We start from the raw sequence: 22,933 nt of genomic DNA on the forward strand, positions 1-22,933 counted from the left end.
GGCGCTGTCTGACAGCTAAATCAATGAAGAACGTCTGAATTATTGGTTGTTTAACGGAGTATGTCAAGCACAATGTGCAGCAGTGTAAGATTGCCAATAATATTCGGAGGTCAATTTTCTTAGCAATGCATAAATTCTGAGGGTAGTGTGGGGCAATTCAGCACCTATAGGCTGCCAGGACATTTTTACTGCAGTGAGCCAGAACGAAATAAGCATTGTCTTAAAACTTTTTTTCAATAAAAACTGCATGACGGCAGTTAGTTCATAAATAAAAATGACCAACAGAGGACACATAAACATGCTACCCATCAACCTTTAACTATTACAGTATAAAAAAATGCTTAATCTCCAGTGTGTATGTGTTGTGTAAGATGGAGTTTACTAACCTCTGCAAACTGCAGTCGGTTGAAGGTATTGGGTGGATTGGTGAACTTGAAGAACTGTTTGGGCATGACCCAGGTCTCCAGGGTTTCTAGTTTACTGGTTGCCAGGTTGGTGGCGTGATGCCTGACCAAGTATCCCTGGAACTCATCAGACAGGAAGTAGATGTGGACAGACACAGGATGTCCCATGGCATAATACCTAAAGGCAAAAAAGATGTAATTCTGAAATCAACCATAATAAAAAAAAAAAAAAAAAAAAAAAAAACAATCCTTAAATTGGGTCAAAAATGTACTTTTTGCCACACCTGCCAAGGCACCTTCATTAGGGATTTTTTCAATAATATTTCTTACTGGCTATGACATAAATACAACTATTTTGCATTATATTTATTTGAAAATATATGTTTGTCCCTAATGTATTTGTTTTTGGTGGCTTAACATAGAGAATGTTTTACTTTCAATATTCCCACATAAAGGTCCTTCTCAAATAATTAGCATATGTTATAAAAGTTTATTATTTTCCATAATGTAATGATAAAAATTAAACTTTCATATATTTTAGATTCATTGCACACCAACTGAAATATTTCAGCTCTTTTATTGTTTTAATACTGATGATTTTGGCATTAAATTAAATTACAAAAGAAAACAGTTATTTTAAATTGTAATAATATTTAATAAAATGATAGTTTTAACTGTATTTTTGATCAAATAAATGCCTTGGTGAACACAAGTGAAAAGAAAATATTTTTATTGACCCCAAACTTTTGTACTATAGTGTATGTCATTTTGTAATAAGCTATTAAACATTTTGCACTGTAGAAATCAATACGGGACTTTTTTTTAAGACCAATTACTTGTCTTCTCTGGGCTTCTTCTTCTAACACCGTATGCCCTACACTGCAAATAAAAAAAAAACCCTGAAAAAACTTAATAGCAACAAAACCAATCATTTTGTATTCTGAGCGAAGTTTATTTTCTCTAGACGTGGGGTGGCAGAGAGGTGAGTGCTGAGCCAGGCTGAGAGACACTGAGGCAGACAGACAGAAGGAGGAGCAGCAGGAGCTGATAGAGACGCAGGCGTTCATGTGGAGCGGATGGCTGCTCTTGTGGCGATCTCCACCCTGAGCTCCGTCGCCGTGCTCTCATCAGTATTCCAGCACAGGCTGGAGGTGCTCCATCCCAGCATCGCTTGCCTGACAAGCAGAACGGCAAATATTTACACCGGTGCGGCCGCCCTCCCCCCTCCTCCGTCCTCTGTCACCGCAGGAGGTGGGAAGCACGCAGGGACTAACAGAGCAGCTATTCAAGCGGCCCACCTCAGCCTCTCACCACTGATGTCACAGCTCTCCCTCATTCGCAGACCCTGAGCGCCACCACCCAACCCCCACCAGCCAGCAACAACCTCCTCCTTGTGCATGATGAGTCCCTCTGCAGGGTCCAAACACTGTGGCTCGCTTGTCAGAATGCACCAGCGCTCCCCTCACACAGAAACAGCAGCGACGCCAGGCATTACTGCACTGATAAACACAAACACAGCAGCCAGACTGACAAACTCGGTCCCTTATCCTCTCTCGGCTCTTTCCGTCCCTCTCTCTCTTCTCTATCTCAGTAATGACAGATGTTTGGACAGCTGAGGAACTTCAGATCTGCTGCAAGTGAGATCAAACAAATCTGCACTTCCCTCGGCAGACAGCACAAATGAGTGTACGCTTATTTAGCTTTCAGAATATCCCGAATGCCTATACACATACGGTTTCAAATAAAACATAATTACTATGAAAAACCCACACAAATGTTAGGAACAATTAACTTGAAACTGATTCAATTCTTCCATCATAAACAACATCAACTAAGTTTTTCATATATTATTTAAGTTTTAAGTCTAAGTTATTTAGAGCAGAGATTGGTGGGATGCAACCAAGAAAAGCTGATCTGGTGTCGCAGACAGAATGTTGAAAATCATTACTCGATTTAAATCTGAACTAAACTCTCAATCAGATTTTTTTTAATGAAGGCTCTAATGGATAAATATTAATGGGTTTTATTGCAGTAAAACTAGCCTTGATGCCAGCCGAACTCAGCCCCGCCCACAACATTTGAGCTCGGGCAGTTCGGTCTGGACTCGATCCATAAAGGAGTAATTATGCCCGAACAGAAACTGTTCGGACCAATAAAATTGTCAGGACGGGCTTTAGACAACGATGGACAGATGATAAACAGTAATGTAATCATCCATGTCATCAAGGGCGGTTGGTTAAATTTGTTCAAATCCTAAATGGAAAGCTTGTTTTTATATGCATTCACCTTTCCAATTTCTCTCTGAAATGATGATTGTGTTGGTAAGTAATTGTGTATCCTTAAATTATATTTTTTTACTACACTGACAAAGATCGAAAAAATGCGGACTTGGCAACAGTGCAGTTGAGCTCTGTTGACATTTGACAACTAACATAATGCATCGCTTCGCTGCTCTGATTGGTTGAAGGTCTATCCAATTGAGGTTTTTCCTGGTTTGGTTGAAACACGCCCCATAATCACAGCCCAATGGAGCAGTTTCAGACTCACATTCTGACTAGAATTGAGTGTGACCACATCAGGCTACAGTAAAACCTTAATATATAAAACCAAAAAATATCAGCTAATACATTTATTGTTAAAATATAATAAACGCTAAATTCATAATCAAAATGTACTAAAACACATTGAGCTGTAATTTTGTTGAAACTGAAATATATTTAAATATATATAAAATGTAGGTTGTGCAAATGGAATTTTGAATCCTCCAAAGATTTGCAGTATAAAAAAAAAGAAAAGAAAAAAAGACTACTTTTAAAACAATTCTTCTTATTTCACATATTTTTCACAGATCAAAGGCTGTTCATCAAATCAAATCCATTAATCTCTCACTTTTTAGAAGCCAGCCAAATGATGTGCTCTCTTGAAACCCTTGAAAACCACAAATAAACCTACTAAAGGTAAAACAAATTACAGCCCAAACCGCAATAAAAAAGGTTTACTTGCATATAATAAACCGGATAAACGGTTTATGTCGACTATAATTTGAACAATGAATTATTGGTTGTGGAGCACAGAATCATCAAAACTCAACACTGTTTGATAATCAATTTTGAATGTGTTGGGTCATCTCATAATCTCCAAAGTAAAATGTGGGTCCAGAAGCAAACCCACGGATTTATGAAAATGCTCTTTGCCATACAACAAAAGTCAATGGCAACCCCAAACTTCCGAGCTTCAAGTCAAGTCACGTTCATTTATATAGCACTTTTTACAATACAGATGGTTTCAAAGCAGCTCATTAAAAAAATTATTCTACAGACCAAACCGACTTTAATGTGGTTAAATCTCCTTAACGATACATTTAGATTATAGCTCAGTTGTTATTTACAGAAAATACTAAAAATATAGGCAACTAATTTTGTGCTCCAATTTAAACAAGAAACAAATGTACTGGGTACTGACCTGCAGCTGTTGTCATTGGGGTCACCCTGTAACGAGTTGGCAGTTCGTGCCAGACCCAGTCGGGCGAAGGCATGATAGTAAGTGAGATGTGCGTCGGACAGGCTGTGAATACCATCCTCTTCATCAAAAACATTCTCCCAGTAGGCCTTGAGACCTGGCGTGCCCTGCGGCATTCTCCCGAACAGGAAGACGTCCAGCTGGTTCACTATCTCTTGATTTACACTGGCTTCAAACTTCCTTGCAAAGAATGTGGGCCTGGTGGTTTGCTGATGGAGACAAAGACAGAGAGAGAAAGAAAGAGAGTGTGAGTGTAAAGACAAAGAGACGCTGATAGACAAGACAGCCTGCTGAGACTGTAGAAACAGGAAGAGCAAGAGAGATAGTGACAGAGCAAAGAGACTGAAAACCGAAAAGCGTGGCACACCATCCAGTATGATGTGCTAGAAGGGGGAAAAAGCTAAAAGAAACCAGAGACAGAAATTCTCCAGAGATAATTGACAGCAAAAAATAAAAATCAAAGTAGCATGTCTGGTATGAAACGGTGGTGTTGCTTATTATTCACATCCAACTTGGCTCCCCGCAGACTAACATGTGTAACATAAGACAGATAAGAAAAAGGGACAACATCTGAGGAGAACCAAAGATATCAAAAATCTCCATGCTTGAAATAGCTTTCAGGTGACAGCAGACCGCTGTCAGACATCTTTCAAGAGACAGTCTTAGAAAATGGAAAAATGGAAACACAAACCTTGAAAGGAATGAAAATTCCCAAAAATGTAAGCTTCTGTCATCATTTACTCATTTCCATGTGTTTCAAACTTGTATGACTTTCTTTATTCCATGCAATACAAATGGAAAAATTCTCAAGTATCGGATCAGTACGAGTCATGAACGAATCATTCAGACTAGAGGCTGACATTTTTCCGGGAATCCTGCGGGTCACGGAAATCCTGCGGGATGGGAAATTAAATCACTATTAAATCCCGTGATTAGGACGGGAACTGATTTTTTGGTTTTTACCGGGAGTGGGCGGGACCGGGAATTGTAATAACATTATGATACAATCTATACAAATATACTGTTTATATAAATAAACTATATGTTTTAATTTTGAACTCAATTTTAGTAGCCCTGCCTCTATGCTCACCTGTTTGCTTTGGTGTGGCTGGTTAAGTGAATGACGTGCTCCACACCCATAACAGTTGGTGGCCAATGCCAACCACCAATAATATAAGAGAAAGGAGGCTTCCCAATGCACTATTTAAAACCATAATGAAAATTCAGTCAGACATAAGGGCTACGCTGTAACGACTACTGTTGGAAAATGATACCTCAGTTGTGCTCACTGACAATTTAGGGCAGTCTGAAGAAACCAAAAAGGACGCGTGAAAATGCATAAATGTATCGTGGGACGAGAGTTATCCTGTGTCACCCTCTAATTCAGAATCAAAGAGAGATGATTCAAATGATTCGAATGATGCACAAACAATTAATTCAGGTCGCTTTTTTTAACGGGATCAAATAATATATCTTTTTTTTTTGTAAATAAATAATTTAGGGCCGGGAATTTAACGTGTTAATTAAGATTAATTAATTACGGGACTTTAACGTGTTAATTAAGATTAATTACGCAAAAAAATAAATAATTTTAAACATACTTATTTTTGCAACGCGGAACGTTTTTCAGTGAATGAGTTTCGACAGACAAATTATACTGGAAATCAACCAATTAGCGCTCACGAGTCACGACAACAACAAACCATAGTGAACATGAACGAAGAAGCTGATGAGACCGCTTTGCTTGGCCCCGCGGATGGGAAATTTTGTTTTTAAAAAACGAAAGGATATAAGCGTCGACAAGAGCATGGTTGTGAGCAAGCTATACAACAAGGAATTTGCGTATCACCGCAGCACATCGAGCCTCAAATATCACAAATATGCTTTTGCTACACTTAATGGCAAACATTGCACTGGTCTGCTGGACTGAACTAATTAAACAATATTTTGTTAATTGAGCTTATGTATTCAGTCATTATTCAATGGTATACTAAAAATACATGTGAAAAATTACTTCTCACTGTTCTCAGGTCAAATATTTATATGCAATTAAAATGCGATTAATTTTGATTAATTAATTACAAAGCCTCTAATTAATTCAATTATATTTTTAATCGATTCGGCCCTAAAATAATTAAATGAAAAACAGCAACCACTACAATGCTTTAAAATATTTCCTTCTGTGCTCCACAAACGTTGACTTTTTTTGGACAAATTTTCATCTTTGGGTAAACTGTCCCTTTAAAGAGAATTCAGTGATTTGTTCGTTTTATAGTTATAGAAGGCAAAAATGGGTGAGAAAAGAGAAAGTGAAAAGGTTTTTTGTATTTTTTTTAAATAAGTGAGCAAGTCCAGGAAGCTCTTTTATATGGTTTGAACCTTTATAGGGTGAGGGGTGAGAAATGCTCGGATAAAAACTGAACTGCCATGACAAATTTCAAGCCTCCCTTCTTCTCCCATTGTCCATTTTCTTCAGAGCTGTCTGTGAGAAAGGAGGTATTGTCACAGGATAATTACTCAACACTCACTATGGGTATGCCTTCGGTGATAATGACCCGCTAAACACTCACATGCCCTTCCCCCAGCACAGGCCTGAATGAGTTAACCGCACACTCTGTGAAAGACTATTATATAGAGGAGTTGTGGCTGCAAACATTTAGCAATGCTTGAAATACAGCGATGATGGTTGTGGGGTTTCAGCCCTCATTCAGAAGTGGAAACACTATTTATAAATAAAAGAAGGCCAAAATTATGTTAAAATAAAATGTTACTTAAATTAGAACAGATGAACATCAAGATTCGCCATTATAAATGTTGCCGTTCTCCCCAAAAAAGTGGCTTCATCAGCTGGGCAGTTGTGGAGAAAAAAAAGGGTAAAAGTGGCAAAAGCTGCCTGATGTGGCACATAGTGATGATGTCATGGTTTGGCACAGGAGTGCACAGTAGGGAGTTTATGAGGAACGGCCTGCCGAACAGACCGCTGCATCGTTTAATGCGAAACCATACCGAAAGCAAACCAACACTGAGGTAAATAGAGCAAGAGAGAGAAAACCAAAAAGGGGAGAAAATGCAAAGTTGCAGTTCTATTGCAGCAGAATGGAAAAAAATAAAGCACAGCCAGCTATGGGAAAATCACCAGGCTGGGAATGACAAGTTTAAAACTCATTTCAGCTTGGCCTGTAGCTTCATTTACAGTAGAGAGAGTGAGTCACTGGGGTCGGGTATGACTATGTTAGGATTGACTCTGTACTGGAGGCTAATGAGAGACTTCCAGACCAAAGGTAGGGGGGAGAGAAGGGAATTGGCTGCTGTGGTCAAGCTCCACAGCCTCATTTCACTATACTAGACTCACTACCAGAATCCTTTTGATGAGACCGCCTTGCAATTGATCCCTCATCGTCCTTTTCTGCAGGGCAGAGTTAATTACAGATCCCCCGTGTAGGCACGAGTTAGCAAGGCTTTCCTTTAGTTGAGTCTCATTGGATTTCTAATCACGATTGAAATCAGTACTGACTGGAGAGCTTGTCTCACACTATTAGGTGTTTGTTTAAGGTAAATTAAAGGCCTATTGTGCTTATTCAGACTAAACAGGACGCGGCGCAGGTCTCCTTCAGGCGTGAGGTCAGCGCTGCCATGGAAAAGGCTTTAAAAGAGTTTAACTAATGATCAGGTTCATTGAACTGTTCCTGTTAGTGTCGGCTGCACTGATACAGTCGGACAACGAGAGGACTGAGAGTGTCGCGGGAAGGGTAGAAGACGCTCACCTGGAAACGGGGCAGGTCGGAGGGCTTGAAGTCGTTCGGCGAGCAGCCGCACCAGTCCACGATGTGCTTGTATTGACACTTGCAGCCCAGCTTTCGATTCCAGTTAGTGATGCGTAGGTTGTTGTCCACCATGCTCTCGCAGTGCGGACTGTTCTCCAGAACCGTGTGGAAGAAGGACTGCGAAGACAGAACGAAAATCGGGGAGAAGGATGATAAATAGGAAGGGACGGTAGGAGGTGAAGAGAAAGAGAAGAAAACAGATGACTAAGAGGTTGAAACAGAATAATGACATCTGATAAAATAAAGATGGATGTCTAACAGAGTAGCCCTGTCAGGAAGGTCTAGTGTGTTAAATGTCTACATCAGTAAAAAAAGGGCCAATTGCCTTCTCAAACCACAATATCCAATATCTCAGTGGTGAATAACTAGACCTAGACAGTGTGAAGAATCCAATTTCGCTGTGCCACAGCAAAAAGCCCTTCATTAAAACTAACACATTGACACAGTCATTTCAAATGGGCAAATACACAATGCAAATGAGCAAATAAAACTATGCAAATTCATTCTCGCTTTTTGGAAATTTGCTCAGTTTATCATCATAAACTTCAAACTCTGAATAAGTGAGAAAAATTAATGGAATGCCAATCTAGTGAATTAATGTAGCAGAATCTTTGTAAAATTGTGCAATGCAAAGACATTTTCTTGATAATTATTAGTCTTGTTTAAAAAAATATCAGCCTTAAAAAATACATTTAATATACAAGCAAATACCTTTTTTCAGAGACCATATAATATTATATCATGAACATATAACAGAATTTTACCCCATTTTTCTCTTGTTTTAAACTTAAACCTATTTCATACATTTTTTTTAGATTTATGATTAAAACAAGAAAAAACTGAGAAAAAGTAATCTATTAAATAATATCCAAATATAAATATTTCAAACAAATTTTGTGAATGTGCATTGTTTTTTGAAAAACAATATTTTTACTTAACATAATTTTGACCGTATTTTGCAGTCTCACCTCCGCAGGTAGTAGAGTGTATGCGTAGAAACGCTTCATGTTGGTCACGAGGTCGTCTTGAGAGTTGATGACGTACTCAACGAACATCCGGTTGAGAAGAAACCAGTCAGAGCCTCCATCCACGGATATGCCTTCTGGAATTTTCCTGTCTCCAAGCCGCCACATATGGGTGTCACACTCGAAGAAAAGCCGGTCCAAACCTTGTTTTCTGATGAATCTGTTGCCGATTATCAACAATGCAAATTACAAAGTATTATTATTGGTTATAAAAAAGGCACCCTTCTGTGTGACTGATTCCGGCACTGTAAACCGTCAGCACTCACCGAGCGTTATCTCTTCCGTGAGATTTGATGAAATTCATATCTCTGTATTTGGACAGGAAGGCCACCAGCTGATCATTGGTTCTGAGAAGAGATCAAAATAGTATTGGAAGGGGAAACAGTAAAAACAGTGAAAGAGAGAAAGTAATTTGGGAGAGAGAATTTGCTAATCAGGCTAATGAGCCACAGTGTAAATGAGTGCGGAGCAGAAGGGATTCTGGGCGAGTCCAAGCTCGTATACAGAGCCAGATTCAGCCCCAAATGCCAGCTGCCCTGTTCCACCGCATGTCGCAATGCATTGCCTGAACGTTTGTAGTCATTTTTTCTCCATATACACTGCTTACTCATGTTTGTTTTTTCACTGCAGGCTTCTGGTGAAGGGGAAATGACTTCACACTGAAGATAAAAAGAGTAATAAAATCTTTATTTAATTGCTACAATACTGCGGTCAGTGGAATTTGAAAAATGCCTTGCTTAAAGAGTCAGTGGCTCATGGCTTAGATTTTTAGGGATCAAACCAGCAACTTTTTGGTTACTAGCATTGGCTGTAAACAAAAATCAACAATCCTATATCAGCATGCAAGTAAATACAAGAAAAAAGACTAATCACTGTATAGAAATTTCTATTAAATAGTAATTGCGAGCATTCTAACAATGGAAGTCAATGGGAGGCTTTAATGTTAAAGGTGCCAAATAATATACATTTTATTTTTTAATTCCTATTAACCTTAGAATTCACTTTATGTAAAGCTTACAAAATAGCAGTCCTCAGGTTTTAAATATACACAAATTTACTTGAAGTGGATTGATCCGAATTAACTGTGAAAATATGTAAAGTATATAGTGTTGTATTTCATGTCCAAAAAAAGGCAACAAAAGTTTATTCACAACCAAACAGTAATAGATAGCTGAGGTGAATTTGTTGATGTTTGCATGTGAATTTAAGCTCCATAGTAAACACTCTGTCATCCTATCATCACTTGCATGATGTCATCAACATGCCTACAGCTGCACACGTCAATCACAGGATTTGATCTCACACGTCTCATTTTAAAAGCTTTACCAGCAATCATTGGTTAAAAGACCACATTAGATGTTAAACTGCTGTGTTAAAAAGACGAACACACGCACAGATGCACTCTGACCTGCAGTGTCTTTCCTGTTGATTATCTGCTTGAAAAAGATCAGCATGGGAAACTCAGTGTGGCATTTGAAATGAAACCCTGCTCGTGTTCATTGCATGTCCAGCTGCCAGTTACTCTGCGCTGGCTAAACTCAGACCGCAGGTTATTAGAGGGCTGTATTCTGTAACCCAGCTACCGGTGAGATTTGAAATTTGACTGCAGTGCCGTCAAAACGGTGCAATAATAATGAGCATCAGTCCAACTGGGAGAGGGCAGGAGAAAGAGAGACAGAGAGGATATTTACGCTTCATTTTTGAGGTCTCTTCTTGGTATGGCCATTTTCTGTAGGCATGGAATACCCAATAACCTTTTAAAATTGCATAGTGTGCAACCAGAGTAAACCACGAGGAATACTCTTATAATACAATGCACCCAACTTATACTTTTAAATGAGTATAATCCACATTAATGCTTGTATTTAAAATTGAATTCATTTTCAATAACTGAATACTAAATACTGAATTAAACATGCAGCATTGTGAGGTCATGTGGCAACAATGATCAGCAGCATTGTAAAGTTTAATAGATTATTGCATAAAGCATACCGTTTTTTGATACAGGTAGTAGCCTGTACACGGTTTATTTAGTGTAGTACGGCGTAAGCAGTAAACTAGCATTCCGTTCTAAACATTGCCAGGGACATGCAAATTGGGATTGAAAGCTATGTTTGAAATAGCATACTACAGCTGGGAAGTATATTGATGAGGCAATACTGTTTATTCAGATATGTGGTATTTTAATATTATTAGTGCATTGGAAAAATAGAGGACGACACAGAGTGAGCTACTGCAGAGAAAGTGCATAATCCAATTTGTCCTGAACATGAGACATGCTTTATTTCATGGGTTTTTAAACCTGTCCTGGAGGACCCCCCAGTCATGCACATTTTGTATGTCTCCCTATATCTGACACACCCACTTAAGGTCTTACAGTCTCCTATAATGAGCTTATGAGTTGAATCAGGTGTGTTAGATGAGGGAGACATACAAAATGTGCAGTGCTGGGGGTCCCTAGCTTTATATTAAGGGTTTCAAAATAAGAGATATGGTTAACTTGTAAAGTTTAACATGGCTTACCCTGTCAAATGCTCTGACAAATACTTGCGCTGTTTAATGTGTTTGAGATGTGGTGTTTTCCTCAGTGCAGCACTTCCATTTGACAAGTATATTATTTTGTAAATGCTAGAAAGCCAAAAAAAAAGGAAAAAAAAATCCATTTTGCAGTCAGGAGTGAACGAGCCTTTATGCAAGCGAGTGTCTGCTAAACTATACAGTGCATGAGCGGCAAACAGATGGAGAGCAATAGAATAGGAGGAGCGCAAGAATTCTGACTAAAATATACATTTTACTGAAATATTTGTTGTTGGACATTAAGGGCCAGATTTACTAACAGCTTGTGCAAGCGCAAACCCTCTTTTCCCGTAAAAAAAAAAAAAAACACCCTAATGTTAGGATTTACTAAAGACACAGTGTTATACTAGCGCTGAAAAGGCATGGAGAGTTAATTTTGGGGGTGATTGCATATGCATTTGTAGGAGTTTCCCTTTCAGGTGCAAAATTCATAAGAGGAAAGAATTTAAAGGGTTTGTTCATCCAGAAATGAAAATTCTCTCATTAATTGCTTACCCTAATGCCGTTCGACACCGTAAGACCTCCGTTCATCTTCGGAACACAAATGAAGATATTTTTGTTGGCTCAGAAAGCTATTGACACCAATGTCATTTCCTCTCTACAATCATTTTATGAAGCGACAAGAATAGCTTTTGTGCGCAAAAAAACCCTACATAATGACTTCTTAATAGATTTTAACACATTTCTTAAAGTGACTACTGTAGTGAGGTAATCAAATAGTCTAATATAATTTGTCTACACTTTTGTTTTTATTACATTTTTTTAGTGAATTTAACTTCTGCTTTAAAAAGCATTAGTTTTTAGACTGCAATGTTGTTGTTAGAATGTAATGTGATTAACATTGCTTGTATTGGGCAGGATGTGAAATATTTGTATTTATTTAAATAAATACTGAATTTCTTTTATCCAAATAGAAAAAAGAAGAATGTGTGTGTGTAATATTTTTTGCTGCATGGCAATGTGTTGCTTGTTATGTTATTTTTATAGGATGAATGATCAGAAGTAATATCAACCACATTTGTTTTTTTAGTGTTGCCTTTTCTTAACCTATTATTTAGTTGGACTGAAAAATGTTAATCATTCTAAGATTGTGGCCAAAACTGGTACTGCAATCACTTTCAAATGACTGTAGAGCGGTGTATTCCCTCTCCCCCTCCCCCTGACTCGAGGTTTCCAGATAGGCTGCAGGATCAGCAAGAACGTTTGTAGATCTGCAGCTGTGGTAACTAGAGCACATCTGGCAACCCGGGTGCCCAAACACTACTGACTTCGTGATTGGTCGATAGGTGGAGCTTCGGGCCAAAACACAACATGACAACATCAACATCAGTTGAGGGCTGCAACAACAACTTTTAAATGACAATATGGCCGGACTACTGTTGTCAGTGGTAGAAGTATTTGAAATTAACATGATTTCTTTATGTCAACTGTGACAAATCAGGGCCATTTTATGATTCATTGAAATATATTTCTTGCATACAGTTTCCTTAAATAAAACTGGATTAAAAATCAACTTTTGTTCAAGATTAAGAATCCTACTCTTCAAAGCATTCTAAAATGGAATAATGCCAACTGTTTAACTTGTTTTAAAAAATAAATAAAAATAAAGCATAGCATAGCATTTAGTAAGCTAGTTATTCATTCCGAAAAGTCTGCAGAGATGCTCCGTTCCAGAAGAGGGCATCATGGAGCCCATGTGATTACACAGGAAGAGGAGAACAACACAATCCAGACTCATTGTTTTCTCCTTTTCTCTCTTCATGAAAAGACTATAAATACAGCTGCGCTGACTTAAAAACAGGGCCGGAGAAAAAGAGCAAGATGGTGCGGATAAATGGAAGAAAAGAGCCTGGCGCTTCCAACAAAGCCACTGTGTAACAGAGCCCTCCGCCTCTGGCGTCCAGCCTCGCCTATAGAGGAGAGTGCTTTTTGTCAGCCCTTTTCACAGGCATCCATGCAGAAGGATGGACATCAGGAGGGAATTAGAGGGGAAAATAAGCAGCTAAATCACCAGACACAGGTACTGCATGTCCCTCGGCACAGAAGTCACGACATGCGGACAAAGTGCTCAGCAAAAGGGTTGTGCATAGGTCTTTAGGAAGGCCAACACCGAAGATGTCCCCTCAGGACCTCTAACACACGTTGTCATACGCAATTAGTCGGTAATGGGAGCAGCGGCTATGAAGCCGAGTGAAGTCTGCAGTGTCAGCAAAAACTGAGGCTCTAGACTGGAAGTCAGGCATGCATTCGAACATTGTCTGTGGCTTTGTCTCTGTCTCCCTCTGTCTATCTCTCACCTCACTTCCTGTCTCACACTTGCTTTCTCTTTTAAAGCTTTTGGTGCCTGAATGGAAAAAAAAAAACATTGAATGTCAGGATGATAACTCTTCATGCCTCTCTGGCCAAATTGAGGTGAGTTCTAATGGAGTACAAACAGGCTACGCCCTCTTGATCTGTCAGTCAGTGCTCACTCTTGTCCAATCAGAGGAGATCTTTAACCTACAGCAATAGAATGCAAGAGTTCGGTTACAGAAGTAAAAATCCCATTCATTTTCTCCAAGGGGGAATAGATTTTTAACAATAATTAAAACCTTTAAAAACAGCAAAATCGCACTAGGGTTGTGCGATATGGACTTTTTATGGACAACCCTAGTGCGATTTTGCCGTTTTTAAAGGTTTTAATTATTGTTTTTATTAATTACCTATCATGATTTTTTTCATCAATATTGTTTCTTTATGCCTTTTTGAACTCGTTTCGTAGGTTGTGCGGTTTGCAAATGCCTGTATTATCGATTTTTGTATACTTGGTGCTCATAGTAAAGGAAGTTCAACTTAAAAAAAAAAAAAAAAAACCCTCTCTAGACCAGCCCCTAATGTTTTTAACCACAAAAATGCGTTCTGTGTGCTCTGTTTTGCTGCTGTGAAAGTTTGAGAGGTCTTGCAAATTACCTGGATCTGATAAATCCTCTTTCCTTTTTTAGGCCCTTTTCCTGCCTTGATTTCAATTAAATCGCACAGCCCTAAAATCACACACGTAATGTAATTTAGAACCTGCCCAATCCCATGAAAGACAGCAAGTTATGTAAAGTCAGTTTCCCTATGCTCTTAAATTACTTAAATATTTCCAATAAACATAAAATACAGTTATATACAAATGACTAAACGTTCTTAAAATAAATCAATTTACTTGAGAAGGAAAATTGCTTAAGATAATAGAACTTGTTTTCAAATAATGAAATTGAATTCAAATGTACTTTTCTTACCCCATTGGTAAAAAGTTAAGCATAAATCTTAAAATTTATCAGGAATGCAGAGATATTAAAATTGTTAATTTTATCTAATACTACTTATCTAATACACTAAAAAATTTAAACACTACATTTAAAAAATCTATCAATGTAATCACTAAAAACTAAAATCTAAAAAAATGGCATTATAATGTCCAATATGAAAAATGGATTTTCATACTTTGCAATAAACAAAATATATTGTTTCTCTATATGCAATAAACATCTTTAAATCAGTAGTTTTATTTTTCACCATGCTTTTTATTTATATTATTTCATTTGCAAGGCTCAATGGGATTATAGTTCCTCTCATCTTCACCATTTTGTTTGATTTTCAAATACTTTCTTGCTTCAAATTTAAGTCTGTAATGTTGTAGAAATTTGAAGAAATATGGAATGTTCACAACATTACGTGAAAACCTATATTTGGAAAAGATTTATCATTCTAGAATTAGTAAGGTGATTTTTTTTTTTTGCTTGGAGACTGCTAAATAAAAATGTTTAAAATATTTTTTACTCCCGAAGACATTTTTTAGTGCGAATCATCATTTTAGGGGTGAACGATTTTGGATTTTAGTTTTGTTTCGAAATTTAACAAATCACATTAAACCATATTGCAACATTGATTTTATATTCACCCTACTGCTGCAATCTATACACTTTAACTCCACAGATAGAAAGAAACAGAACAAAGCTTTGTGGTAACAACCCTTCATTAAAAGTAAAAGTATACTTCTTAACCTAAATAAAGATACTTTCTTACAACTCTTCTTAACTTTTGTTTTAGAGAAATGGCGTTTCTGCACAGTATAATACAAATGATAGCAACTACATCACTGCCCCCCCTTCACACACACACACACCCTGACACCTGAACCCGTCTCAGCACTAGAGATGAAAAGAATCATTTTATTTTTCTTTGATGTTCTGCTTTAAAGGGGCTTTGGCTTACAGCTAACTTCCCTCTCCGGTCTGGAGGTGTGGCATGTGAAAGAGTGATAGAGAGGCAGGATTAACCTTGAACGGCTGTGCGGGACAGGCCAGAATTCATCACACGGCCGTATCGATCTCCAACACCCTGATTTCTGAGGGCTGCAGAAAATGACATGGCTGTAGTATTGATTGTAGCCGGGGGAGTAGCTGGGTTACTCAACCTCTCATCCTGCTCTCATTATGGACTGAAGAGTTATGCACACTAATGGCATTTATCATGGCGATAATTCAAATCTTCAGACACAGTTTGGCTTACGGACAAAAAATGCCACATTGAGTTACAGGTAATGTGATGAGATGCTGAAATGCAGGAGTCTTTTATTTGATTTTTCTTCAAATGTGAAAAATATAGGGTAGACTAAGTTCCTTGTTTGCTTTGGTGTTGTGGCTCCGTCATTATTAAATTGAGCTTATTCTGAAGAAAAAATCCAATCTTCAAAAGACAAGATGCTTAAATGTAATCCCTCAACAGTTATATGAACCATCAAGCTTGTTGACACCAGATCAAACAGCCAATGGTGATCTCAATTACCCATAATCCCCTGCTAAACTAAATTGTGACATTGCTTGGAACTAATCTCCTAACAGCCCACAGCTACACGCTACTCAGGTGTTAACTCAGTTGTTCTCTGTGGCAACCAATAAACTTGTATTGTTCCAGAGAGAAAAACAATGACAAACAAGGCAATGCAAATTATATCAACAGAATAATCAGTTAAAAGTAGAGTAATGAGAGATAATGATTACTCACCTGATTGGGTAATCAGCAGCGCTCAGGTTGATGAAGAAATCCCAGGACCAATCTTGCATGGCCAGCAGGTCCTTCATGCTCTTCAGATACATGGTGAGCAGGCTGGCACCGCCCCATATTGTAGACATGCGCCACGATGTGACCCGGACGTTGGGATACTGGTGAGCCAGAGCCACCATCTGCCTGTGCAGGTAGTTAGATCGCTGCAGGGGTGAAAGAAAGAGATAGGCTCTGGTTAATTTGGAGCCCGAGAACTTTATCTGAGATCAGTCAGTCAAACGTGACTAGAGTTATCATGAGATAAACAAAGTCTGACCTTGTAGGGAAAAACGGATTGAATTAAGTGGATGAAGTCTTTTCATTCAAACAGTCAGGTGGCACAGAGTTTCAAGTACCGTGTACACACCTACACAATTTCTTAATATATTTGTCCTGTTTACCCATAAAAATATGAAAACATCCTAAAAAAAGATCAATTTACTTTGCACAAGATATTAAATATTGTTTAAAAATAATTACATTTAATTAAATGTACTTTTTTACCTCATTGATAAAAAGTTAAGCATACATTAAGAAAATGTAGCAGGGATGCACAGATATTAAAGAGTTAGTTAATCCAAAAATAAAAAATCAGTCAAAATTCTCTGGTCCCTCCATAGACAGATATTTAATTAACACTTTCAAGGCCCAGGAAGGTAATAAAGACATGGTTAAAATAGTCCATGTGACTCCAGTGGTTCAATCTTAATGTTATGAAGCAAACGAGAATACTTTTTGTGCGCAAAAACAAACAAAAATTACGATTTTATTCAGCAATCTCTTCCCTGTCACTCTTACACTATTCACTTTATTGGGCTATTCACAGACTACAACACTTCCAGATTTTACGGAAAAACGGAAGCTCATTATTGTCCAAGCACGATCCCATGATCACATGCGTGCATTGTGGTGCTTGCGTGAATCGAGACTGGCATGGAAGAGGAAAGACTGTTGAATAAAGTCACTATTTTTGTTTGTTTTTGAGCACAAAAAGTATTCTCGTTTGCTTCATAACATTAAGATTGAACCACTGGAGTCACATGGACTATTTTAACCATGTCTTTATTACCTTCCTGGGCCTTGAAAGTGTTAATTGAACAACTGGAGTTATATCAATTATTTTAACAATGTCTTCACTACCTGTCTGAGACTTGAAAGTTGCAATTTCGCAATTTCCAGCGAATTGATTCATGATCGATTCACTGATTCATGGCTGTTTGAATCTTTATTTGAGGATTGAAAACAAACGCGGAAGAGAAGACAAAGCTGAATAAAGTCGTAGTTTTTGTTATTTTTAGACTAAAATGTATTTTCGATGCTTCAAGAGATTCTAATTAACCAACTGATGTCACATATGGACTGCTTTGATGATGTTTTAATTCCCTTTCTGGACATGGACAGTAAAGTGTGCATACACTTAAATATGCTGTCGGACTAAATATAAAATATCTTAAACTGTGTTCCGAAGATGAACAGAGGTCTTACGGGTGTGGAACAACATAAGGTTGAGTCATTAATGACATCAATTTCATTTTTGGGTGAACTAACCCTTTAACGTTGTCTGCTGAAATGACTCCAAAAGTCATTCCTGCCTGTAGTCTGCTAGCTGGCTGCAAACTATGGAGTGGGTTTCCTGAACGGAGGCGCAGCTCAATGAGACACAGAGTTATGAGACACGCCCCGCTCAGGAAATGCATTCCGCAGTTTGCAGCCAGATAGCAGGATAGCATTGAGCAGCATTGTGGCTAGCCAAACACGCAAGAGCAAGACGATGCAAAACCTTAATTTCAGAGAAGTGGAAGCTCCCTCATGTCATACACACTGAATGCAATCAAACATTTAAAAAAGCAGATAAGTTCAGACAAGACTAGGGTAACTTAGGCTACATGTAAGAGATTATAATCAGGGCTTAACATTAACAATCGCCATCTGCGGTGGTATTTGTGGCGTGTAACACTAGCCACTTGTTATGGTCTTCTCAAAATCCATCTGTTACAATCGCGTTGCACATTATAACCAATCACAAGTGTTTCTATTGAATTTATGAATAATCAAAGGCGCTCAGATTAGCGATTTTAACCTATCATTAGAACTATCTGATATGAGTGGCATAAAGTTGGCTTGACGTTCGCAAATTTAGGGACCGTCTTTAAAGTTACATAAACATCGGTATAAGATTACCTGTTTCTAACTTCAATAGCATTTGAAGAGAATGACATGATAATAAAACTGACTGTCAGGTGTTTATCTAGGTGTCAGGTGTGATGCACACCCGTTGGATTTTTGAGGGTAGTTCGTTTGCTGACACAATGGGCCCGACAGCGCAGTCATAGCTGATAAGACACTGATGAGAATATTGCTTGAGAATATATTTACAGAGATAATATTAGAGATTATATATTAGAGATATAATAGAGATTCATGCATTATGCGTTGCCATTGATAATGGTGATTTATAAGGAAGGAAATCCCACAGAATCTCGCTTAAAAAGTGCTTAGAACTGCTTGATTTTTGTTGTTTGTTGATTTTAAATATAAAACTTGTTAAAATGTTTTAAGTGTGTGAATTACTTAATTTCATTGTTAACAGCCCTTATAGCATCTTAATTTAATTTAATGTATTGATCAAATTTAAAAATATAAAATTTAACCTGAAGCATAGCCTATATTTAATAAGATTAGGGGGAAATGCCCTTTATAAAAGGTAAAAATATCACAAATTTGAAATGATTCAATGAAAAAAGAAAAATTCAAAAATATGCAGATTTAAATATGTCAAAGCTGATTGAACACTGGTGAGAATACTGCTTCAGAATAAATTACAGTTACAACACACACAGACAAAATTTAAAAATATATCGAACTTTTTTCCGGACAAGCAAATTTTTTACTCGGACAAGTGAATGAATGATTTACTTGTCCGAAGGACAAGCACATGAACATGCTTAATGTGAAGCCCTGTCTAATACATGATGTATTAGGGATGAATAATCCCTAATACATGTATGTTCACAGTGTGTTCCTGTGAATACAGGCAAACATATCATACTTGCCTTTTGAGAGGAGTTTATTTCAGAAACATATAAAATCAACAATAATGATAACAATAATATTAAAGCAAACACAGCTCTGGAATCGGAATAGTATCAGTATCGGCCGATATCCAAATTCAGGTATCGGGATCGGATAAATATTTATCTAACACAGTTTTACTTCTAAAGTACACATATCTTGTTTTAGGGGAGATTAAATATTTTACTACAAAAAAGACTTAAAAAAATATATATATATATATTTTGTACAACAGTGTTTTTGACAGTGACACTACGTTGTTCTTGGTATACATATCAGTTTTTGTATTTTCTGTGTTACACCACCCCACCTTTAATTACTCTCTTTTCCTCTACTTGTTTTATGGAGTCATAAAGCTTGTCTTCACGATGATGGACTGATTGAAAAGCAGCTCTTTATCCAGCTCTTTCAAAATTACAAGACAGCATACTCACCCTATGCATTCCTGACATAAATTCAAGTAGCTTAGGTGTATTTTTGTATGTGTGTAATTAAGGGAGGGGGGTTGCAGCATTATGTGTGTGTGTGAACAAACAGCCTTTCATGATCACACTCTATAACTTGCCAAGCTGAGAGAGTAAATGGTGTGAACGACACTGAAGTATGGTTCTTTAATAATCCTCCATCAGGCTTTTGAAACAGCTTACTGAATGAATGAACTGGTTTGGAGCCCACTGTTTACCCAGCATCCTCCTCTTTCCCCCACCCCCTACCATTGCTCTCAGAGATGGTGGACTGTACACCCAACAACAGATGTGTTAATGAATATGTTCAAATATTTTATTTATACTTTATATATACTTTTTGTAGGTATATATATAGGTATATATATATTTTTTTTTTCATGTTAACAGATTTACAATTCCACAACTGTTACATTTTTTTCAGATAATGAAATCTCACCATTATACAAATATAGAAAAAATTAGATGATGTTAAAGTCATACCTGGTCCACATGAATGTAGTAGAAATGGGACGTGTGGTATATGGCCTTGAAGAGACGCTGCACCTGGCGAGAGGCCCGCCCATGGACCACCAACATGAAGGCTATCCGCACTGGTACAGCGGGCACAGTCTCCATCGAGTCCTCCTCCCATTGCACATTCACATTCACTTTTCCTGTGCAAGCAAACACACACAACACAGACACACATCAGACAAAATGGACTCAACGTCTAAACATAAAACATTATTAGGCTGTCAGTTGTCAAATTATTTTGAGTAATTGCATCCTGTAGTTGATTTTCAGGGTTATTTTCACTTTTATGAGGATATGTCTGTAATTTAATCATTTTATTGAAGCACACTACTATTCCTTAAAGAAATTAATACTTTTATTCATCAAGGATACATTACATTGATCAAATGTGACAGCAAAGACATTTATAATGTTACAAAAAATTATAATAATTTGTTGTTTTAAACTTTGTTTCAAAGAATCCTGATAAAATGTATAAGCAATTTCAATTACGCAGCACAACTGCTTTTAACATTGATATGGATAATAAATGTTTCTAGAGCAGCAAATCATTATATCAGAATAATTTCTGAAAGACCATCTGACTTAAGTAATGATGCTGAAAATGTAGTATTATCACAGGAATAAATACATTTTTTAAATGGGAATTGGTTATTTTAAATACTAATAGATTTAAAAAAAAAATCTGTATTTTGATCAGCCATGATCCTTGCCGTGGTCTTTTAAAGGTACACTATATAACATTTTTTTGTTCAAAATAACAGATTTAATACTTCAACGTTTCTTCCAAAATGTGTTTTTTGTCTTACCCTAATTCACTATGTTAAACCGGTTAAAAGCATTTATGTTTTAGACAGAGCAAGATGCTTTTCACAGGAAACCGTGTGCACGTCACTCGTCCACACGTCTCATCATATCAGTGAACAGAGAAAAGTTGCTCTGGCTACTTTGATGCACGCGTGTTTGGTGCAGGAGTAGCGTAGGTTTAGTTGTCACAAAGAGCAAGAAAGGTTGTCATGGAGGAGCTAAATCTAAAAAATTCAAGGGAATCATCCATTTTAAGAAAAAAACTGAACAGAGGTCAGTCTGCTGGCAAAAAGAGAAAGTGATGGAGCTCATAATAAAACAAGAATCAACATTTGCTTGGTTTCTCTCAGATTGCGAGAACTGAGGGATTTGAATAGTTGTAAAAGCGTTGCAAAGATGGCATTTTTATTACTCAGCAGGTGAGTAAGCTATTTTATTGAAAATAAAAAACACCATATCTCTCTAACAGAGCTCATTGTAAAGCATGATCTATTGTGAAGGTGGTTTTTATTATGGTTGTTGTAGCGCTGTGCTGGAATTTATTTAAGGAAGTACTTAAGGAAGCATTTAAATGGTCTTCTGCAAAATGCATGCTGTTTTGTTTTTTAAATGCTACAGCAAAATTTTAAATGGTGCTTTCATTTTAGTGAATTGATGACCAAAAAACCCCCCCACTAATTTTAGTTGACAACGCATTCAGGGGTCCATTCTTCATACGTCGCTTAATACATTTAAGATGATTTGACAGATGCCAGATCTTCTAATCGTGATAACTGATCTATGGTTAATTTGGTTCTTCAAACTAATTTCTGGATTTGATTAAAATATCTGTATTACATTTCTGAGATTACTGCGCATTGTCATGTTCCCTGAAGAGGGCAGATGCATCGATACTCGAAACCATGATCAGTAATACAGCGATTGGCAAACAAAAAACAAAACATGATTTCCAATTATTTATTTTCACGATTTCTAGTATTTGTACAGCCTTTACATTTTTATTTCAATATTGCATTGAAGAAGATTTGCTACGTGACAGCATTAATTAAAGTTTCTTAAGGGTCAAGGATCAAGTAATCTGCATCTCCTGCATGGCATCAAGCCACTCCTATAATATCTGTTACCAAATTATTATTGTCCCTTGTTTGGTAAGGAACTCTTGTAATAAAGTAGCAGTTGCTAGGACATTTTAAGTATCAATGGCACTTAAAAAGATGCTATCTAATCCTGAAAATGAAATAAGCCCAACAATCCAAGATCTTGCCAAATAGAATCCAGCTAACTGATTTAGCGACGTCTGAAAAACGGACCCCTAGAAGTCATCATCTTTGACATTTACTTTTGCAGATATGATTACAGTTGTTATTCATGAATATTGTGGGAAGGATAGAAAAAGGGCTTTGTTTATTATAAGAACAGGACAATTCAGGAGACACTCCTGTAAATAAATAGGCGTCACTCTCAAAAACGGACTGTGTGATGCAGTCATTGTTAGTATCCCTCAATGGTCCCAGATGAAACCGATGAGCCTCTGTAACACTTAAACCAAGTTGAGGGGACCTCAATTCATCCGAGACACTGCAATAACGCCGGAATCCAGAACCGCAGCAACCCACCACATGATCACCTATTGGCCTATAAGTGTTTCACTGATA

General features: G+C 37.4%; 1 protein-coding gene across 2 annotated transcripts in view; it reads right to left on the reverse strand.

The window, feature by feature from the left end:
* xylt1 (xylosyltransferase I) overlaps positions 1 to 22,933 on the reverse strand; it is an 81,903-nt gene that overhangs the window by 17,121 nt on the left and 41,849 nt on the right. For both annotated transcript variants that reach the window (XR_010897605.1, XM_067414532.1), the window contains exons 3-9: positions 20,439 to 20,611; positions 16,381 to 16,583; positions 9,039 to 9,119; positions 8,716 to 8,932; positions 7,688 to 7,864; positions 3,867 to 4,132; positions 387 to 582 (exon numbers count right to left, since the gene is read on the reverse strand). Coding sequence is in view for 1 of the 2 variants with exons in the window: in XM_067414532.1 (XP_067270633.1) it covers positions 387 to 582; positions 3,867 to 4,132; positions 7,688 to 7,864; positions 8,716 to 8,932; positions 9,039 to 9,119; positions 16,381 to 16,583; positions 20,439 to 20,611 (1,313 nt within the window). In the remaining variant the exon portion in view is untranslated. The remainder of the gene's footprint in view (positions 1 to 386; positions 583 to 3,866; positions 4,133 to 7,687; positions 7,865 to 8,715; positions 8,933 to 9,038; positions 9,120 to 16,380; positions 16,584 to 20,438; positions 20,612 to 22,933) is intronic.

The sequence above is a fragment of the Pseudorasbora parva genome, chromosome 2 (genome assembly GCF_024679245.1).
Source record: "Pseudorasbora parva isolate DD20220531a chromosome 2, ASM2467924v1, whole genome shotgun sequence".
NCBI lineage: Eukaryota > Metazoa > Chordata > Actinopteri > Cypriniformes > Gobionidae > Pseudorasbora > Pseudorasbora parva.